This window comes from Lytechinus pictus, chromosome 17 (assembly GCF_037042905.1).
Source record: "Lytechinus pictus isolate F3 Inbred chromosome 17, Lp3.0, whole genome shotgun sequence".
Classification (NCBI taxonomy): Eukaryota; Metazoa; Echinodermata; class Echinoidea; order Temnopleuroida; family Toxopneustidae; genus Lytechinus; species Lytechinus pictus.
The window spans coordinates 27407259-27428951 of NC_087261.1; the positions used below are offsets into that span (position 1 = coordinate 27407259).

At 36.4% G+C, this 21693-nt stretch overlaps 1 protein-coding gene across 2 annotated transcripts in view; it reads right to left on the reverse strand.

The window, feature by feature from the left end:
• Positions 1-3250: 3250 nt before the first annotated feature.
• LOC129280928 (uncharacterized) overlaps positions 3251-21693 on the reverse strand; it is a 28004-nt gene continuing 9561 nt past the window's right edge. Inside the window, exons 5-9 of one of the 2 annotated variants that reach the window (XM_064112296.1) lie at positions 18282-18446; positions 17340-17639; positions 12854-12961; positions 6684-6765; positions 3251-5449 (exon numbers count right to left, since the gene is read on the reverse strand). In XM_064112296.1, the coding sequence (XP_063968366.1) occupies positions 5350-5449; positions 6684-6765; positions 12854-12961; positions 17340-17639; positions 18282-18446 (755 nt within the window). In that variant the 3' untranslated portion in view covers positions 3251-5349. The remainder of the gene's footprint in view (positions 5450-6683; positions 6766-12853; positions 12962-17339; positions 17640-18281; positions 18447-21693) is intronic. The other variant, XM_064112297.1, reaches the window with a different exon arrangement.

Genomic DNA, 21693 nt, shown 5'->3' on the forward strand with positions numbered 1-21693 from the left:
TTGTAATTATAAATAGGACGCATGGGTTAATATGTTTGAACAATTAATACAAATTGCGAGCCGAAATCGTTAATAAACTGTAATGAAAGGGGTTTTAAGTAGCTTGTCATAAATTAATAAAGAGGTATACTTAAACTCACAAATCAAAATGCGAGCACGCAGCGCTAGGTGATATGCCTACGCCTTGACAATCACACCTGAAAGCGATATGTTGACAACTTTATGAAAATCACACAAGGACATTAACACTCGGCATGAAGGAGTGCATTTTGTGGTGGGGTTCACTTACCTTTGAGCAAAACTATATGAGTCCCATCGATCATGCAATGCGAGCGCGAAGAGCGATCGAAAATGTTATAATAGTGACATGATTCCCCTGAATTCACCTGTGTGAAAATGATTTTCCCGTTTCAAATCTGTGCTCTCATTCCAGAGAAATATGTATATATGTATATGAAAGCAAGAAATGTAAATGATTCTGTAACTAATAGGCTCTACCTTGTTTTTCCTCAAGCAGAATATTGTTTCAGGGGGCACATCACCCCCCCCCCCATAGCTACGCCCCTGGACGACGGAGACCTTTTAATTTTGTTAATTGCATATGTAGGGATACAAGTATTTTTTTTTACATGATCTATCAACTCTCATGTCAGATCGTGAAGCCTGGCGTACCATTGTCGATTCATTCTCGGATGCGACCGAGTAGTGTAGTGTAGAACGTAATTGACATCTGCTTATATTCTTGCTCGAAACAAAAAATACCAAGTAGTACAAGAGAATATACAATATATACAAACAGTGGCGTAACTATGGGGGACGGAAGGCACGTGCCACCCTCCCCCCCCCCCCCCCCCCCAATCGGCTGACAAAGAAAAAAAGAGGAAACAGGAGAAAAAGACTGGGCAACAAGAAATTATTGTATATAATATCATATCATGCTATATTCATCATATTATATTACATTACATACAAATCATTCCGCATTGCCTGTTTACTGAGATGTATAATTTTGTGAACTAAAACATCCCGTTTTCAAGTCAATAAACACCAAATGTATATATTTCCTCGCACTTCTAGTTATTGTAGTTTTATGTAGTGACATATGCTTTTTTTTTCATTCCTAGGGTGATTGCCCCTTTTAAGGTCTCAGTATAAAACATTTCAAGTCCGTACTTTCGTTTGCATTCGTTGATTGGTGAGATATGTCTGCTCACCATGAATTGATTAAAAAAACAGTATATATGTATATATATATATCAACCGAATATGGAATATATATATATATATATATATATATGTGTAAAGTTATACGTGTACAACAGCTTTGGCAACTCTTTTATTTAAATATTGTAAAGAAATGGATGAAGAGAACAATGGTAGGCGTAGCTTAAATCAAGGTTCCCCAGAGCTATCTACCCTTTGGAAAAATTGGTAATGCCGAAAAAATGTCCCTGCCGGGAATCGAACCCGGGCCCCCAGCTTTGAACGCCGGTGCCTTAGGTGCCAAAGGAAATTGTAATTGGTATAGTGTCGAAAATCTGTCTATCTGACGGTCAATCGGATCGGGGTCGCCCTAGCCACTAACCCGTATCTGTGGTCTAGTGGTTAAGGCACCGGCGTTCAAAGCTGGGGGCCCGGGTTCGAATCCCGGCAGGGACATTTTTTCGGCATTACCAATTTTTCCAAAGGGTAGATAGCTCTGGGGAACCTTGATTTAAGCTACGCCTACCATTGTTCTCTTCATCCATTTCTTTACAATATATATATATATATATATATATATATGTTTGTGGGTGTGAGGGTGAGAGGGTGTGTGTGTGTGTGTGAGGGAGGGTGGGTGTGTGTGTGTGTATGCATATCCTACTGTATGTGGACTCATATAAAAAGTAAAATGCTAAAGAAATCATTTTTGTGAACAATGTTTTCTTTAATTAAATCTATAGCCCTCATTATTTTCAACTTATTATAAGAATGGTTAAGGAATTAGACATGGTTCAACTTTACACAACAGCATTGACCGTGTGCCTTCAATTATTTCAAGAAAAAAAAGAAAATGAGGATCACACATTGAAATCACGCAAAGTTTGCATCAGACATTGTTCTGTCATTAAAATAAAATGGGGGGGGGGGGCATTTGACATTCAAGTACTGGATAACTTAGATATGACGACATGTGCTATGCAATATCAATCAGATGAGAACCAAGAAATTATTTTATTTGTAACTTAAAGGACAAGTCCACCCCAACGATAAGCTGCTTTGAATAGAAAGAGAAAAATCAGACAAACATAACACTGAAAATTTCATCAAAATCCGATCTAAAATAAGAAAGTAATGACATTTTTAAGTTTTGCTTAATTTCACAAAACAGTTATATGCACATCCTGGTCGGTATGCAAATGAGGGGACCGATGACATCACTCACTCACTATTTATTTCATTATGTGAAATATGAAATATTCTAATTTTCTCCTCATTGCCATGTAAAAAAAATCATTCCTCCCTGAACATGTGGGATTCCATTGTCTTAACATTTTGTGGTTCAAACAAGAGGGTCCTATTTGTCAAATTCGTAAAAATTGAAATATTGTATAATTCAAACAAAAAACAAAAGAAATAGTGAGTGAGTGACATCATCGACTCTCTCATTTGCATATCACTGAATTGTGCATATAACTGCTTTGTTAAAAATAAGCGAAACTTTAAAATGTCATAACTTTCTTATTTGTTATCCGATTTTGATGAAGTTTTCAGCGTTATTCTTGTTTGATTTTTATCTATTTATTCAAATGAACTTTTTTCTGGGGTGGACATGACCTTTAACTTATTTCACCACAGAACATCATCTGCCACAATAGATTCCCACTATACTACACAATACGCAGTTATACAGCATTTCCGAAAAGTACCCCCGGTATGAGGTAATAATATTTTCCGATTCAAGCTATTCGCGTGCCCTCGAAAACATGCATCGTATACCCGAATAGAATACTCCTATGTGAACTCAGCTTTATGTACTCTTTTAACAAAATTAGTTGCAGATTAAGTGATATGCTATGGGTATTATCATTTCTAGGATATACACATGCTTTGATTCACACATATTATGTGATGTCACGGGTAATAAATATTCATGGCAACAACAAATCCAAATGACGGAAAAATATATTGAATAATTTTGTTGCGAATACAGACTGCATAATATAAAACAGACATTACTAAATGAAACAAAACTTAATTTGACTCTTAATAAGGTTCTTTCAAAATATTTATTTTCATATCTTTAATGTTGTTCTATCCTCGGAGACATGTATGTTTGTATGGAGAGAATTTAAAGACTTTACAATTGTTTGCGGATAGGGCTTCTCCAATGATAACGAATATGAATAACCTATGATATTCTTATTATTTCTGTAAAGAGTGGATACATTGAATGTTACACATAACCGCGTTTTTGTTGTTGTTATTGTTTTGTGTAGGAGAGGGAGAATTAGACCTGTATAAAACAGGACATTACAAGGGGACTTTTTTGTCTGATTAAGAGCATGATATATATATATTCTCAGGATTATTTTACTCCGCAGGTAAAAATATTTTGACGAATGGATAAAGTTCCAACTGCATTTCCAACTTCACAAATGGTTTGCCATACAGCCCATTTTATGCTTTTAAATGGAAAGTCACCCTGACAAAAAGATTGTTGCACTCGTACAATCCCCCCCCCCCAAAAAAAAAAATTACAATAATGATAAAGAATAAAGAATAAATAACAGATATTAGTGTTGGTTTAAGGAAAATCCATCAATAATTATAAATAAAGCTATACGAATTTTAGGTTATTGATTTTTGTCGTCATATTCGAGAAGCTGCCCCATATTTTATGTCAAGGAGCTTCTGTTTGAAGCTCCTTGGTAATGTATAAATTTTAACTTTAATGGTTCATGATGAGCACTGGCGGATCCAGGGTGGGGGCACTGAAGGTCCACTAAAACAATTTCCTATTTTTTAAGGTAAACTGCATGGTATGAAAAGATGGTGCTCGCATATGACGTCACAAATAAAAAAAAATCACATTTCGTGTTTTTTTTTTCTTGATTTTTTCTCAAACTTTCACCAATAGCTATTTTTATTTTTTATAATTAAATTTTCGTGAGGGTGAACTTCCTCTTTAAAGTTGCTTGATTTGGCAACGAAACCATTTCATACATTTCTTCCAATAAAGTTGTGCTCAAAACTTAACGAACCCCACCATAAAATGCACTCCTTAAAGGTCAAGTCCAACCCAGAAAATTGTTGATTTGAATGGATGTAGAAAAATCAAAGGAACATAACACTGAAAATTTCATCAAAATCGGATGTAAAATAAGAAAGTTATGACATTTTTAAGTTTTTCTTATTTTTCACAAAACAGTTATATGCACAACTCATTCATATGCAAATGAGAGAGTCGATGATGTCACTCACTCACTATTTCTTTTGTTTTTTATTGTTTGAATTATACAATATTTCAATTTTTACAGATTTGACAATTGGGACCAACTTGATTCAACCACAAACTGTTAAAATAATGGTAATTTCACATGCTCAGGGAGGAATAAAAGTTTGTTCCACATGACAATGAGGAGAAAATTCTAATTTTTCATATTTCATATAATAAAATACAAAATAAATAGTGAGTGGGTGACGTCATCTGTCTGCTCATTTGCATACCGACCAGGATGTGCATATAACTGTTTTGTGAAATTAAGCAAAACTTTAAAATTTCATAACTTTATTATTTTACAACCGATTTTGATGAAATTTTCAGTGTTGTGTTTGTTGGATTTTTCTCCTTTTATTCAAACCAACTTTTTATTGGGGTGGACTTGTCCTTTAACGCCGAGTGTTCATTGTAGGCAACGACACTAGTAATGAAAAACAAAAACTTTATTGAATGTTATATTTTATCAGTTGACTTCACAATCAAAATGCCATAATTGAATACTTTAAATACAAAGAATTTCTGGTCATGCTGGTGTGGTTCACTAACTTTTAAGCACCACTGTTTGTTTCGATGGAATTCTAACATTCTGAATCTCGTAGAGTCAGTGGCTTAGAGATATGGGAGGGGGTTCACGACTAAGAAAAAAATAATTAAGAAAAATAAGAAGAGAAGGTGAAATATGATATTAATTTCTGAACATTATGTCAAAATCTATCACAAAATTTGTTTTTTTTGTTTTAAAAGTGTCAAAATTTTTGGCTCATTACGCCACTGCCATGACTGCGTAAACCGAATCAGGTTGTGTTTTCGGCGGTAACGCGATGTTTTCTGGACTCTTTGACAAAGTCGTTGAGATGACAGCAGTCCTAGTTTGTTCCATCTCCAACAGGTCTTGGCTGTAGGTCCATGTAAGGATCATGTCCCTTTTCTTCAGTTTTCATAGTCATGGAACTTGGCCCCTTGCGTCTGTTCATAAACATGATAAAGGGAAAATGTGATGTCTCTTAAAGGTATTGTTTAACTTTGTGAGCAGCCATTTTAAAAAATTCTCAAACCAAGATGAAACATGTGTACAAGTGCATGTATCAGAACTAATAAACCCTGAAAACAACCATTATTGAGAATGAAAAGCTAAAACTACAAGGCAAAACCCGATTTTGTAAATAGGAGTCTTATAGACGCCTAAATAGTACACATAAGTGTATGAGATGAAATTAAGATGGTGTTTTCGGTCACTTTATATTTCAATTTTTGAAGCACTAAATAATTATTTTCGAACGCAATTTTTTCTGGGCTTCATTTTTGTAACATATCACAGACACAGGTGACAAGTGTGACCTTCTAGCTCAGATTTTTTTAAAGTCAAACCAATGTTAACCAATCACTTTAACTACTGTAACAAAGCTGTGGCGCTAAGAACCTAACAAATCATTTGTCAATTACTCTGTATTCTCCTGTACTAAGAACAAAATTTCCAATGTCATTTCTACGCTTAGTCATCTTTATTTGTGACAGTGATGACTGCATTGAACAGAGAATACCATTGACAGGTCAATGATATTACCTGAAACACCAATATCATGCGGTGTATTAATATCATTACTAACTATGAATACGCATCTTTAAATAAATCCGATGAGTTTTAAATGGGCGAACAGAGGAATTCAATTTTACTGTTATTTAAATTTGCATCTATGTCTCTCATGATAAGTTTTAGAGGAATTTCGAATCATGAAATAATTGGAAAAAATATATATAACATCCCCTTTGTTATGATGCACATAATTTCAAATTTACAGAATTAAGAGATTGTTAAATCAAGTGGTGCATGTGAAATAAAATGAGCGAATGAAATTGAAAATTTAATCATAAAAATCATTATACTGCTTGTGTGTTTAAGGGACCTAAGAAATACAAGCCTTGGTTGAATTTAGGTTCCACCACTTTTGTTTTCCGCAGAAACCTCTTTTCCGACTTATTATACATGTATATAAGTCAATGAATACTTTATTTATTTCTAGTCATGTTCACTTTTACCACATTATATGTAACATGATTATTCTATGTTTATCATGCATGTTTTTATTATGAATTGTGAAATATATCAAGAGTGGAAAAATAAATTCAAACCAAAATGTGGATTCAAAACTGCTATGCTCCATTAGTCATATATTTTTTCATTGTATCAATGTAAAATTACCTTTGTCGAATAAGTAAGAAAGTAACAACAAGTGCATACAGCAAAAGAATTGCGACTACGACGATCAAACCAATTCGCCCTCCTGTAAAAAATAAAATAAATTAAAAGATTTAAAATGTTATTGCAGCAACCTCTTCCAAATAGATTGTTTCAATGATTTTTAATGGATTAAAAGAAAAACAAAAGCGTTTAGATATAACGTCATTAACTCACTCAATTACCCTATATGCGAGTTTGTAAAGACAATCTGGGCCCAGTAACACAGAACGTAACAATTGATCATGTTTAGCTTAAATTTACCATACACAATACGCGTAATCAATGCAATCGATCGTATAGCCTTGAGATGAATTGCTAAGCCTTTTGTAAAAGGGCCCAGAGCACCTTGAGATAAAGGTCATTTGTACTGAAATGATTCAAATGAAACTCCGGCATGTTACTGCAATCTGATTGACTGGCAATCTGGGGCCCGTCTTACAAAGAGTTACGATTGATCCGATCAATCGCAACTATGGACGGCCAGCAACATTTTTGTTTGTTTGTTTTATTTCCGTCATAAAAAATACATAACAATATATATACAAGAGATACAAGGAGTAACATACACATACATAATGAAATAAATTCTAAACATTGATTAAAAAAAGAAAAGAAAAAAATGATTGATTGAAACATGTTAAGAAAGTTAAAAGATCAAAATTAAGACAGGAGACGGTTGGATAACACATATTCAGCTGCACCAATTATATGTGCGGCTGGTCTTCCATGGGGACCAAGTAAAAAGAGAGTCATAGGGAGCGGAAGATGAGAACAGAAAAGAAAAGACAAAAGAGGGAAATGAAGGAAGAAGAAAAGGTAGAAAAAAAGAAAGAAAGAAAAAAGGAAAGGAGAGAGAAAAAAAAATCACTATCAGTTTGCTTACTCCTACCCCACTACCCCCCCCCCCCCCCAAAAAAAAAAAATAAAAAAATCAATGTCTCAAATGTGACAACGCTGATCTAAAAGAATTTAAGGTCATACAATTACGAATATTATTTGGGATACTGTTAAACAACTTAGTCCCCCTATAGAAAAATGTGCGTTTGCAATAATTAGTTCTGGGTTTGGGGAGGCACAAATTATTTTTTCGAAAATGGTAAGGTCTTGAGGTGTAAAATATGTATTTTGCTAGATATTTGGGAGCCAAATCATGGAGGATCTTAAACATCATTGTTTGAATATGAAAGTTTTGCCTAGACTTCAGGGTTTGCCATTCCATTATTTCATGAATTGAGTCAATAGAAACATGTGACCGATTATTAATATTAAGGATAATTCTACCAGCTCTATTTTGCAACTTTTGTAGCTGATCTGTATATTTGTCATAGGAAGATTGCCATATTACATCAGCATAATCCAAGTTGGGTAGTATAACGCTCTGATAGATGATTTTCAAACTATTCCTATTGATAAATTTACTTAATCTACGGAGGAACGAGATCATGCGACCCACCTTTTCACTTAAGTGGTTAACATGAACATCCCATTTCAGTTCTGAATCAATATACACACCCAAGTATTTCAGCGAAGATACTTGTTTGATGGTATATGACCATCAATTATTAAATCTAATCCATTGTGTTTTTTTAGCATATGTCTATTTCCAAAAAGCATGCACATTGTTTTGTCATAATTAATTTTAAGTCTATTCATGTCCATCCATCTATCAAGAATGAGCAACTCTCTATTTAACGTTGATTGAACTACGTGGGTATCTTTATGAGAAAAGTAAATCACAGTGTCATCTGCATAGAGATGGATGTTGCATGACTTGAAAATAGTAGGTAAATCATTAATAAAAATTATAAAAAGCAGCGGACCTAGTATCGATCCTTGAGGAACCCCTTGCCTGATTGGTAATTCTTCAGAGTTGCAGTTATGAATACATGTTACAATTTTTCTGTCTGAAAGGTAGCTATGAAACCAGTTCAAATTCGTTTCTTTAATCCCAGCTCTTTTAAGTTTTTCAAGTAGACATTGAATGTTAACCATATCAAAAGCTTTTTGGAGGTCAATGAAGACCGCACCAGTGTATTTTCCATCATCAAGATCTATTAACCAATCATCCGTGACTTTGATTAGGGCGGTTGAGGTAAAATGTTTAGGACGGAAGCCTGATTGGTCCAAAGTGATAATGTTATTACAATTTAAATGTTGTACGAGCTGTTTATGGATTAATCTTTCAAGAACCTTCGATAAACAAGAAAGAATAGAAATCGGTCTGTAGTTATTAGGATTTGATCGATCACCTTTTTTGTGTAACGGAATAACTTTGGCAATTTTCCATTTCTTTGGAAAGACACCTTGAACGATGGATTCATTCATAAGATAGCTAACTGGACGTATAATTTCATTTATGGACATTTTTAGGATATGAATGGGTATTCCGTCTAAACCCACGGATTTCTTATTTTTTAGTTGTAGTACTTCTTTCAATATATCATTTTGACTTACAGTACAAAGTTTCAATGGATGTTCAACTGCCATACCAGTAACGTTTTCATCATGCACTAAGTCATTTTCTGTTGCAGAGGCCAGGTTCAACAAATTACCTATATTTGCAAAATATTGATTAAATTGGTTGGCCATGGTTTGACTTTGACTGGATTGAGGTGGAGACGAAGAAATGTTCTTGGGTAACAAAGAAGATAATGTTTTCCATGAATTATTCGAATTTTTATCTTTGGTTAGTTGTTCTGTATAATAATCTTTCTTAGCCTTTTTGATCAGAGATGATACTTTATTCTTTAATACACGATAATCTTTCCAAAAATTCTCATTTTTGGTTTTGATAGCCTTTGTTTTAGCCATCTCTCTTTTCTTCATTGCTTGAAATATACTTTCGTTTATCCATGGTGATTGCATTTTTCGAACCCTCTTTGTCTTAAGAGGCATATGTGTATTTACAACTTCTAGGAACAGCTTTTCAAATTTATCAGTAGCTTTATCGATATCATTTTCCGACTCAACCTCAATCCAGTTTTGCTGAGTTAAATCAGACTTGTTCTTATTGATATCAACATCTTTCAATTTCCTGTAGGTACAATACTTGACACACTCTAAAAAACGAAGTGCTAATTCAGCTCTTAAAGAGTGTGTATAGTGACTGCACTTCGGAGTGCTGATTTTTTTAGTTCAAATTTGAACGAGAAAATCAGCACTCCGAAGTGCAGTCACTATACACGCTCCTTAAGAGCTAAATTAGCACTCCAGTTTTTAGAGTGCACCAGAATGAGTATGATGGGATTTCCAAACGAGATAGCTCATCGAATGGTCACTAACACCATTATGTATGACACCAGAGGACTTAATCATAGAACTATTGTTAGTTAACATGTGATCAATAAGAGAGGCAGATTGACTTGTAACTCTGGTACATTCAGTAGTATTGACAAAAGATAATGAGAATACGTTGTTAATCTGCTTATATCGTCTCGTGGTACAATCGTCAACCTCTTTCAATATATCAAGATTGATATCACCCATGATAATAAGATGACAGTCTAGAGTTTCCGAATATTCCAAAAAGTTTTCATAATGGTTCAAAATATCAGACTTAGAATTCGGCGGTCGATACCAATTTAAGAGCATTATTGGTTTAGAATTTTTTATATTTATGACAACAGGTATGGCTTCAAAATCTGACATAGGAGAATCCTCAATTATACTGAACTTTACACTTTCATGAATATAAAATGAAACACCACCGCCTAACCTATTCCTATCTTTACGAACAATGTTGTAATGTGAAACTTCTATTTCATTATCAGTTATGGACGTATCAAGTCTCGTTTCATTGTTGAGAGCAAGTAAATGTATGTCATTACAACTCAAGATAGTGCGTATCTCATCGATATGTTTATAAAGACTCACTACATTCAACTGAGTAAATTTAATTCCTTTACCTGAAAGGCACGAGTAAATAAAGTCACATGTAAGAGCATCGTTACATTGGGCAGATCCATGCTTACCATGAACATCATTAGCCTTACCGGTTACATCAATATCAAAGTCAAAGAATGGCAAATTTTGCATAATACACCTAGGGCATTCCCAGTTATTAAAATGATGGGATACATTATTGTACAAGTTCAGTGGTACGCCGGCACAAGATATATGTACCCATTTGTCACACGAAGTGCACAAAAGACCTTTATGATTTCTCTTAACGGCTAAATTACATAAAGCACATGGATATTGTACAACCATTTAATATAACGGTATCGAGACCGAGAGAGGAAAAAAAAAAAAAAAAAAAAATGAAAATAAGTTTTTAAAAAGAACTAATACAAATACGGCTTGCAATAGATATGATAAATATGTTAATGAAGTGATTAAATTTTGTTATTTTATAAGACTATACTCCTGTACGTTGGCCTTATTACGATTACCCGTTGATAATTAATTGTTTATTCAAATTGTTTAACAGTGCTATCAATCAAAAGGCTAAAGTATAGAATTTAACTTAGAGAACCGTAATTGCTGATACATAGGAAGTAAGCATTCACATTTCACCTTGTGTTAACATTGTGGATCCGTTTACGGGTAGCATCAACTACAAGGAAGATTAAGACCATTGTGTGTTCTAATAAGTTACCATAACATCTATTGGATAATAAAGGTATAAGCTCTCTGCTAGGAAAGTCATATGTAGAGTTCCAAATACAAAGGCCAAGAACATGGGTCAAAGTACTGACGGATCTTTTCAGGATGTAGAACTTGTAGTTGGAGAGTGAGTTGATTAGGATGTCAGAAAAATCATCAGAGCGATTCAAATTAACACCAACCATTCTTTAAATTGTGGATCCACTAGTATGCGTCAACAAAGAAAAAGATTAAGACTATATTGTGTGTCCTAATAAGTTAAAATACATCAATTGGATAATATGAAGGTAGAAGCTCCATGCCAGCAAAGTCATTGAGAAAATCACTTGTCAAAGGCCAATAACATAGGTCAAAATACTGACGGATCTTTTCAGGATGTAGAGCTTGTAGTTGGAGAGTGAGTTGATTAGGATGTCAGAAAAATCATCAGAGCGATTCAAATTAACACCAACCATTCTTTAAATTGTGGATCCACTTGCATGCGTCAAAGATTAAGACTATATTGTGTGTCCTAATAAGTTAAAATAACATCAATTGGATAATCTGAAGGTAGAAGCTCCATGCCAGCAAAGCCATTGAGAAAATCACTTGTCAAAGGCCAATAACATAGGTCAAAGTACTTTCAGATATTTTCAGGGTTTGTTCAGGGTTCACAATTCACCATCTAATATGCATGTTTGTTCAAAATATTTTCTAGCGATGGTGTATGTTCATGCATTCATTCTTTTCTTGAAAATTCCTTGTGCTTCTCTTTGTTTACAAAGGACATTGTGCTAATTTCCTGTAGAAAAAATTATGACACTGATGGATTTCCATAGAGTTACGATTGGTAGGATCAATCGCAACTCTTTGTAAGATGGGCCCCTGGCATAGCAATAATCAATTTATGTCCAATGGCCTCCAAAAACCCACATCGCATTGATTATAAAAGACGGATGAAAAAATAGCTCTTCTATTGGAGCTTGTAGCTAAAGATGGATATCACCGTAGAGAAGTTTCACCGAAATAATGAGCAAAACTTCAAACGCCTTATTAAAGTTGAAAAACAAAATAATATCGGGTATAATCATGATAACAATAATAATACTAATACTAATTATAATAATATTAATAAAAGTGATTTCTTAAGCGCACACTTTTTCCGCAGTCCGAAGACGCTCTTGAAAGGCGCTTGCCAAGCAAAAGTTCATCTTAAATATATATACCCCAAAAAATAAAAACATGCATGTAAAAGGAATTCTACAAAGAGATCTTAAGTAAATACTAAATACAAAAGGGTTCAAACATTACTAAAAAGAACAGTTCTGCATCACTCACTGTTCTTTTCCATTTCATTAGAGACTTGTTCATTAATTATCCTTTGTATTCATACTCAACAATAGACATTAATTTTTGGCTGGAACGCCCTAAATCAAGGTCTGCCGACTGTTACAGAACTTAGACTCCATCAGTTTGGTTCTCAGTAATGGGAAATAATTTCAGTCTTAGAATGGGCACATAAGTTCTGACATTTCTCAGTCTCTTACCTTGGGAGTATTGTACTTCTGTCGTTCGATTACAATTACAAGTTTCCATCATCAAGGTAGGGTAAGGGTTAGTGCCCGGCAAAATTGATGGTGTGCGGGTTGTCTCGACTGGGTGCACAGAATGTGAAAAAACGTGCGATTAAATGGATTAGCATTTGCATGTTTGTTGTTTTTTCAACATGTCTCCCAATCACTGGCGTAAATCCGTGTTGAGGGGTGGGGGGGGGGGATGACTGAAATATTTTGGCTTTTTTTTTGTTATCATGTTTTTAGATATGCAAGGAATTGTAATTGATATGTCCACAGTGGCATACCGTGGGTCACGGCATTGTGGGGGCACCAGCAAAATTTTCGAATTACTGAGTGAGCGCGCGAAGCGCGCTCGGTTGCTAGTTATTCTGACCTAATAGAGACATTTTAAGGACAATATCATTGAGCGGATATGTATCTCACCCGGGGGGGCCACTTCCATTGACGAGTGGATACCATGCGCGACCATGGGGTCTCGAAAAGCACCCTAAACACGTATTTTCCATATTCTGAAACTGATCAAATAATGCGAGCGCGAAGCGCGAGCTGAATTTTTTATATTCACACCTAAGAAGGGACATTATAATCAAATTTGTGTAATCATGATAGGTACCTGTCTCGCTAAACAATGCGAGCGCGAAGCGCGAGCTGAAATTTTCGTATATTTTGACCCCAAACAGCGAGATTTTAAGGAATATATTTTAGGAATCCATTAAGAGTATGCATATCTCACCATAGTCATCTAATGCAAGTGCCAAGCGCTTGCTGATTTTATTAGAATTACATCTGAACACATGAAACACTTTTTGTACTCATTGCAATCATGATTATCATACGCATCTCACTAATCAAATATTGCGAGCGTGAAGCGCGAGCTGAAAATTTAGATAATTTAGATAATTAAGACCTGAAGTGGGGCATTCTAAGGTTTCTTTGTAGGAATTAACTAGGACCATACGTATTTCATTAACCAAATGATGCGAGCGCGAAGCGCGAGCTGAAAATTTTTGATATTCAGATCAGAAGAAGGGACATTTCAAGGACTGATTTTAGGAATTCATGAAGAGCAGACATATCTCACCAATCCACTAATGCGAACGTAATCACGGAAGGAAATGTTTTTATATATACGAAGACCTTAACATTAGGCAATCACCTTTTTAATCATGTAAAAGAAGCTCATGTCACTACATAAAACAATGATAACTCAAGTGCTAGGAAATATATTTAGTTTATATTGACTTGAAAACGGGATGTTTTAGTACAACAGGATTATATATCTCGTTGAACAGACAATGCGAGCACCAGGAACTATGAAGACGTAGGCCCTGGGCAAATTATGTTTCATGAAGTTATGATAAAAATATTTCTTATGTAATGTAACATAACATAATTATAATACAACATTATAATGAATAATATTTTCTTCTTTCCCACTACGTTTCTCTTCCTTTCTCCCTCTTTTCTATTTTTCCCCATTTCCCCGTTTTTGTTTTGGTCAGCCGATGGGGGGGGGGAGCATATGCCCCCCATGCCCCCCCCCCCCCACGTAGTTACGCCACTGTATGTCCATATGGCAAATACCCCTCCAATATTATTATCTTTTTACCCCATGATGGTTTAATGGAGATTACATTGAAAAAAAAATTGACATTCCATCTTAATCCCCTCCCAAAGACCCCAACATTGATGAATTGGAAGAAACAGGGATTTCTCTTCAATGTTATAATAAGGACATAAGTATTTCGTTTGGAAATGGTGAACTGGCTCTTTATTTGCATTTTATGATTCAATAATATTGTTTTATTTGTTAAGCGGTATTTTAGGAAGAATTTTCACCAATAAAACAATTATCTCTTGTGATTTTTTTTATTTCTTTCGTAAAAAGTGGGGGGGGATGTTTGTACAGGCCATCCCCCCCTCCTCGAAAAGTGGGGGGGATATATCCCCCATCCCCCCCCCCCCCGGGATTTACGCCAGTGCTCCCAATACATCCAACATTACATCAATATCCACTGATACTTTAAAGACCCCGACCGGAGCGAAAATTAAAATTGCAGAACCATACATTATTTTAGATTGTCGTTTTATGTGTTGCAGCTCAATGAGGTATAACGCTATAAACGATGCAATGTTTATAATGTATCCCACGCTTTTCAGTTGAGTACTTTGCTTGAGAACCAACGCTTATTCTCATTATAGCAGAATGTAAGCCTCTATGGCGCTACTGGATAAGCCTTGATTACGAAGGTTCGTACGATAACTGGATGACGTATTTTTCCACTTTATCACATATGCACATATGAAAAGGTTATGCATAACCTTTTCTTCATGCTAAGATTCATGAAACCTACCACTCTGGACTATTTTTTCCAGTTACATTTTCTAGTTATTAGGCAAGCTTTCCATCTCCATCTGTATTCAAATTGTGTGAAACACATTTTTCCTAACATACCAATCTTGACTTCACTTCGTTCGTCTTCTTTATAAACAAAAATATAAAAGAAATAATAATGCCCGGTAACCAAAATACTATGATAATCCACGAGGATTAGAGGAAAGGAACGTCTGAAATAATTCAAATATAATTATAAAAAAAGAGATAATAATAATAACGTTTTATTTACCCAGCTGGGATATAGCCACTGCTCTTCCAGCGGGCCCTGCATAACATAATATGTTATTATTACCCTTCTCCAATCTAAATGCTGAGCGCCTAGCAAGAAGGCAGAAGGTCCCATTTTTATAAGTCTTTGGTATGACTCGACCGGGGATCGAGCCCACGACCTCCTGTTCATGAGGCGGACGCTCTACCACTGAGCCACCATGCCACTTCAGCGCAGGAATAGGCCTACCTTTTTTTGCTCGATAGCGGTAAGAGAGGTCTTTCTTTTTTTGCCGACCATGCAGTAGCGGAGGGGTCACGGATGCGACCGTTCTCCATTTGAGACAAAGCATATATTTATTATACCCCTTTCAGTAACTCGCTGGTCCAGACCAGGCCTAGGCTAAGTCGTAAAATTTTGAGTTTACGAATGGCGCAGGCTACAACAGCGGCGGGGGGGGGGTACTCAGTATAAAACGTGTCACGGTCGAGACCCCCATTTTCAGCCTAAATTTCCGTTCCAGAGCATCACCAATTCAGAAAGCCATAGAAAAAATTTTTTACCGTTCCGGAAACCCTCAAATTTGTGATTTCTCGCTCCAGAGAGCGCCCATCGTGATCTTCTCAGCCGGTCAGAGCGTCAAGCTCATAGGTCAAGCTCGATCAGCGCGGAGCCATTATGCCGGCCTGCCGAAGCTCCCCGCGCCCGCAGCTAACTTGCGCTGGTCCGATGTGAATCTAGCAAAACGCGCACGCGTTTTGCCCCTACGACCTAATGAGCTCCGGAGACCCCTGTTACGAAATTGGTTTAGGCAAAGTGATAGGGAACCAACTGAAGTTAGACCAAATGGAACGTGGGCGAAATGAGAGTAGACAAAGTAGATATTGGACCAATTGAAAAAAAAATACAATTAGACAAAATGATAACAAACAAAACGGCTATTAGACCAACTGGCTATTAGACGAGATGGTAATGGGACTATGTTGATAGTTTTTGACTCACTAATGGTAGACGAAATGATATCAGACCATGCGATAGTGGGGGGAAAGGCAGTAGACGAAATGGCAATAAACCGATAAATATCCATACAAACAGTAATCCTGATTTCCAAATTCTCTTTTTCGTGTCTCAAAATACTTAGTGACAGCATATTTTATATCTTATCTGTAGCTCGAGTCCTGAAGAAAATACCGCTGCGCCATTATGCGTTTCGACATGTGATGTTATGCGTTAGAAAAACTACGACATTATGCGTTGGTGCGACATTATCGGTTGTAACAACCCCGGCCCGTGGCCCGTTTTTATGTAGTCCGTTCCAGAGCATTGCATTTTTAGCAAATCGTTGATCCAAGAGCCGTTCCGGAGTCCCCCGTTTTAAGACCAAAATTTAGTGCCAGAGCCCCCTATTTTCGAGTTGGCGCCTGCACATAATGTATCATGTTATAATTCGAGTACCCCCCCCCCCCCGGCAACAGCCTACGCCATGCCCGGGCTATTTTGGTGCTGCTTTTACCAGAATGCCAGCGCCATCGTAAAACTGGGCCTTGTGGCGTGCGCCTGTAATCCAAGTTATGTGGGGAAGTTACAAATTGATGCAGAGGTTCGAGCCCTGGTCACGTCTTTCAGATGGTGACGTTAAAGGTCGGTCCAGACGTAAATAATCATATCTGATTGATACACGTCTGACAAAACTCAAATACACACACACACGCCATCGTAAAAGTATCGCGGATCTGCTACAGTTACTGAACGCTTGTGGTGCGGACTATTTTAGGCCGGTGCGGACCAAAAAAATCAGTCATGAGTTACTGAAAAACGGTATTACAAGGAGAAATGGATAGGATTCTTACTGTTAAATAGAGCAACGTGAGATGGACCTCCACAAAATTCACTCCTTCGTCCGATACATGGCGAATTACACGATGTTTCAGGTACCCGAGAAGACGGGTCAATGAAAATGGATGCACTCCCACACAGACATGAGGCACCAGTAAGTACACCAGCGTAGAGATAGGCCTTTCCAGAGCGTTCACACCAGGTAATGCAGTTTGGTATCGTCATGTTTTGAATGTTATATGTGATTCCAAAAGGAGTTTCAAGGTTCGTTAACTCTGATAAATGGAAGGGATAGCATCCTAGAAATCCACAATCTGTATAAAAAAAAAAGATGGAAATAGTCCTGGATAAGCGTTTATAAATGCGTCGCAGAAGAAAATAGGCCTACAAACGGAAAACGCCGCCTAAACTCCCAAATGACTTCTTATGAAAGGTCAAGTCCACCCCGGATCAAGAGTTGATTTCATTCAATAGAGAAAATCAATCAGGCATAATGCTTACAATTTCATAAAATTCGGACCTAAGTTAAACGTTATGACTTTTCAAATTTGTATAATTTTTCACAAAACAGTTGGTAATATGCACAACTTATTGATATGCAAATGGGAGAGTCGATGATGTCACTCACTACCCATTTATTTTGTTATTTTTGTTTTTGTATGAATGGTACAATATATATATTTTTTTTTCAGTTTTCTTTACAGATTCTTCAACAGTTCAGGAATCCTCTTGAGTGAATCACAAGAGGTTGACCCTCATTTACAAAAGAAATTTTAAAATATAAGTTTTTCACACCCTATTTTCATAATTTTCGGTGTTTAGCGAGGATGATATTTTCAAATAATTTTTTTTCAGTGATGTGCTTGACATGTCTATCTTTAGCATTTTGCTTGCAGGCCTACCAACTTGTGAACTTGGCCAATAATATAAGAATGAAGTGGACCCATTATTCTTACCTTTGAAATGCTGTACTTCTGTCTTCTGATTACATGTGACATTTCCAGACAGAGATGACGTCGATGATGTTTCAGGGTAAAGAGTCGAGTTATCAAAATTCCAACTAGACTCGGTGGTGCCGAATTTTGCATATATTGTGCCATCTGCCTCGGGAGAAGTCTCGACTAGAAAAAAAAAAACACATGGTGCGATTTAACACGTAATATCTTTTGCTCGAGTTCTTTCATTTTTCTGCTGGCCCGAAGTACATGCAGGTTAAATAAAATGTTGTCTTTTCCAAATTTACATTTCCTCTTTTGTTTACACTTTCCTTTCTGCTTTCTTGCATTTCCCCCTCTTTTTCTTGTTTTCGGCCTACTTGCTTTTCCTTTTAAAGGGGAAGTTTGCCCTGAAGAAAAGTTTGTTGTAAAACAAAATAGCAAAAGAATGATAAAAAATATTGGTGAAGGCTTGCGGAAAATTCGTTAAAGGTTAAGAAAGTTATTAGAATTTTAAATTTTGGATTTGTGACGTCATAAACGAGCAGCTGCCCCATATGTTATGTATATAAAAAAAAACATGAATTTTATTTATTGTATGGTACCTGATGACTTATTTTTGTTTTCTTTTCATGATCGGGTGTGAAATTTTTTGTCTATTGATACACAAAACGTACAGTAAAAACTATTTTCAATTTTATGAGAAAATGACATTTCATAGATTTTTTACCATTCACTATGTAGGAATGCTGCTCGCATATGACGTCACAAATCAAACAATTCAAATTATTATAAATTTCCAATTCTTTGATGGATTTTTCTCAAACCTTTTTTTTTTTGGTATTTTTTCTGCTACTTTTACGATAAACTTTTTGTCAGGGTAAACTTTCCCTTGAATTTCCATACTTCAATTTCAACAACGTTGTGGGAACTTCACTGGGTGGAATGGAGCAAGATCAAGCGTTCTTTTTATGAGAGGATATGTAATAGAGGTTTCACGTGAACGAATTGTATGTCATATGATCTTGTTTGCTGTGCCAATAGGAGGATCTCCATATAGTGATCTCAATGATGGAGTGTTGTGGCCCAGTGGATTAGTCTTCTGACTTTGAAACATAGGGACGTGCATGGGTTTCAATCCGAGCCATGGCGTAGTTTTCTTCAGCAAGAAATTTATCCATATTGTGCTGCACTCAACCCAGGGGAGCGATTCATCAACATTTTTGTCCGGCAAGTTGTCAGATCTGACATCTTTCCTTGATTCTGATTGGCTGAGAAGCACTGTTACTATGGTAACTGTCGGATAAAACAGGACTTGTCGGATAAAACGTCCGACAAGTCCTTTCATGAAACGCCCCCCAGGTGAGGTGAATGGGTACTCGGTAGGAAGAAATTCCTTAAATGCTTGAGCGCCTAGGCAGCCCAGCTAAAGCCGGGGTAATGATAATAGCAGGGCCCGCTGGGAGAACAGTTTTCAGAAGTGAAGCAACTTCCCTGGGTAAATAAACCTATTTTATTATTTTTATTATTCTTAATCGCTTTCATCAGGCCACGGTGTCCCACCAGAGAATAGACTGTCTAAAAATATCACTTTGGAAGTTACGATGGGTATCATCAAAACTGAAGCTTTATTAGAAAGGTACTTAACAAAAAGTTAGGTCCCTTCGACAAGCGCCGACTGATTACAGTATTCTGTGACCAGCAACCCCAAAACCACTAATAAGTCGCCCAAAATGAGTATTTGAATTATTGAGTTGAAAAAGTACATTCCACGCTTAAAATGATGTCAAAATTGATCACAATTTACCCATAAAAGTACTTGATTGCATGCAGATGTAGAAGAAACTACGCGAGATCTTCACAAATTAAAGGAGAATGAAACCCTTGAAACCAGCTTAATCCATATCAAAGAGAAAAATCAAAGAAACATATTGTTGAAAGTTTGAGGAAGATTGAATGAATAATAAGAAAGTTATGAGCATTTGAATATTGAGATCACTAATGCCATGTAGATCCTCCCATTGGCAATGCGACCGAGATCTGTGATGTCACACACGTACAACTCCCTCGTTACTTTAGTACTTATTTCACTTATATTCTCACTTTTATAGAGTCTATCACAAGGTGAGGTGTTCTCTTAATGAGAGGACAAGTACAGAGGTTTCACAACATTATATCATTGATGACTCGATTGTCATATGATTAGAATGAGCAAAAAGAGATGTTTTGGAGTATATTTTCAGTGTCCAAAAGGGGAGAATTGTTCATCTGTGACATCATAAATCTTGGTCGCATTGCCAATTGGAGGATCTCCATAGCATTAGTGATCTCGACATTCAAATGCTCATAACTCTTCTATTGCTAGTCCTATTTTACTCAAACTGTTGTTGATCTTATTCTTTGATTTTTCTGCTTTCACAAAAGCTAACTTGCTCCAAGAGTTTCATTCTCCTCTCACTAGGAAGGCGATCGTGGCGACCATGGCGATCTGTGTAAATCCCGCAAATCGTAGCAGAATCTTCCTCGAATTCTATTTTTAGCCTGCGAGACGATTGCACTGCAACTTCTATGCGACCGACCTGCGCTGAATGCGCTGGTAATACGCTGAAAGTACGACGATGCCACTTTCTTGCGACGATTCGAGGCAGATGTGATGCGCTGCTTCTGCGATCAAAGTGATCGTACAACGATGCTCACACGCTAATTAGGACCTCGGTACGGTGGTGCTACGAATGAAGCGATTATGTTACGTTCATGATGGGCTCTTGACACGATTTCAAGCAATCGGCATACTAATCGCGGCACATGACACATTTTTCAGTCGATTGCCAACCTCCGACCAACATGGATGTCCAGAATTTGGTTGGACTTATACATCTTGGCATTCTAAAAGAACATCAGTTAAAAGTTGAATGCGAGGACAGGAGAAGGAGGAGGCCAAAAAGATACAGGGTCCGATCCTGGCTGTCACCTAAGTGATAATATACAATATTTTTGAAATTTCATTCAAAAGATGTCGATGAGCCTAATAGTTAATATGAGGGATGCATCCAGAATTTCATAAAAGAGCATAAAAATCTTTGATATTATGTTTATTTTTTCCACAAAGTTTGTCACTCAAAAATATTTGGTAAATTCCTTTCAAATTTGTTGACAAGAAGTAGTCTACTGATGTGTGAGAGCACTCATAAAAAGGGAGGGGGAGGGGGGCACAATGCCAGAATCTCCCTAAAGATTGCCTTTCCCAATCAATACATTAGTGATCGAATCATTAACAAAATTTGATGTTGTCTACTGTCACTGTGGTTAGAATTCAATTTATTTTCAAAACATAATCAATTTATTTATTTCTGCAGAGGTAACCCATTTCGTCATCGAGACATGTGAGCGTCTTTTTTCTCTGTCCAGCTGGCTCAGCAGTAAGATTTTCATC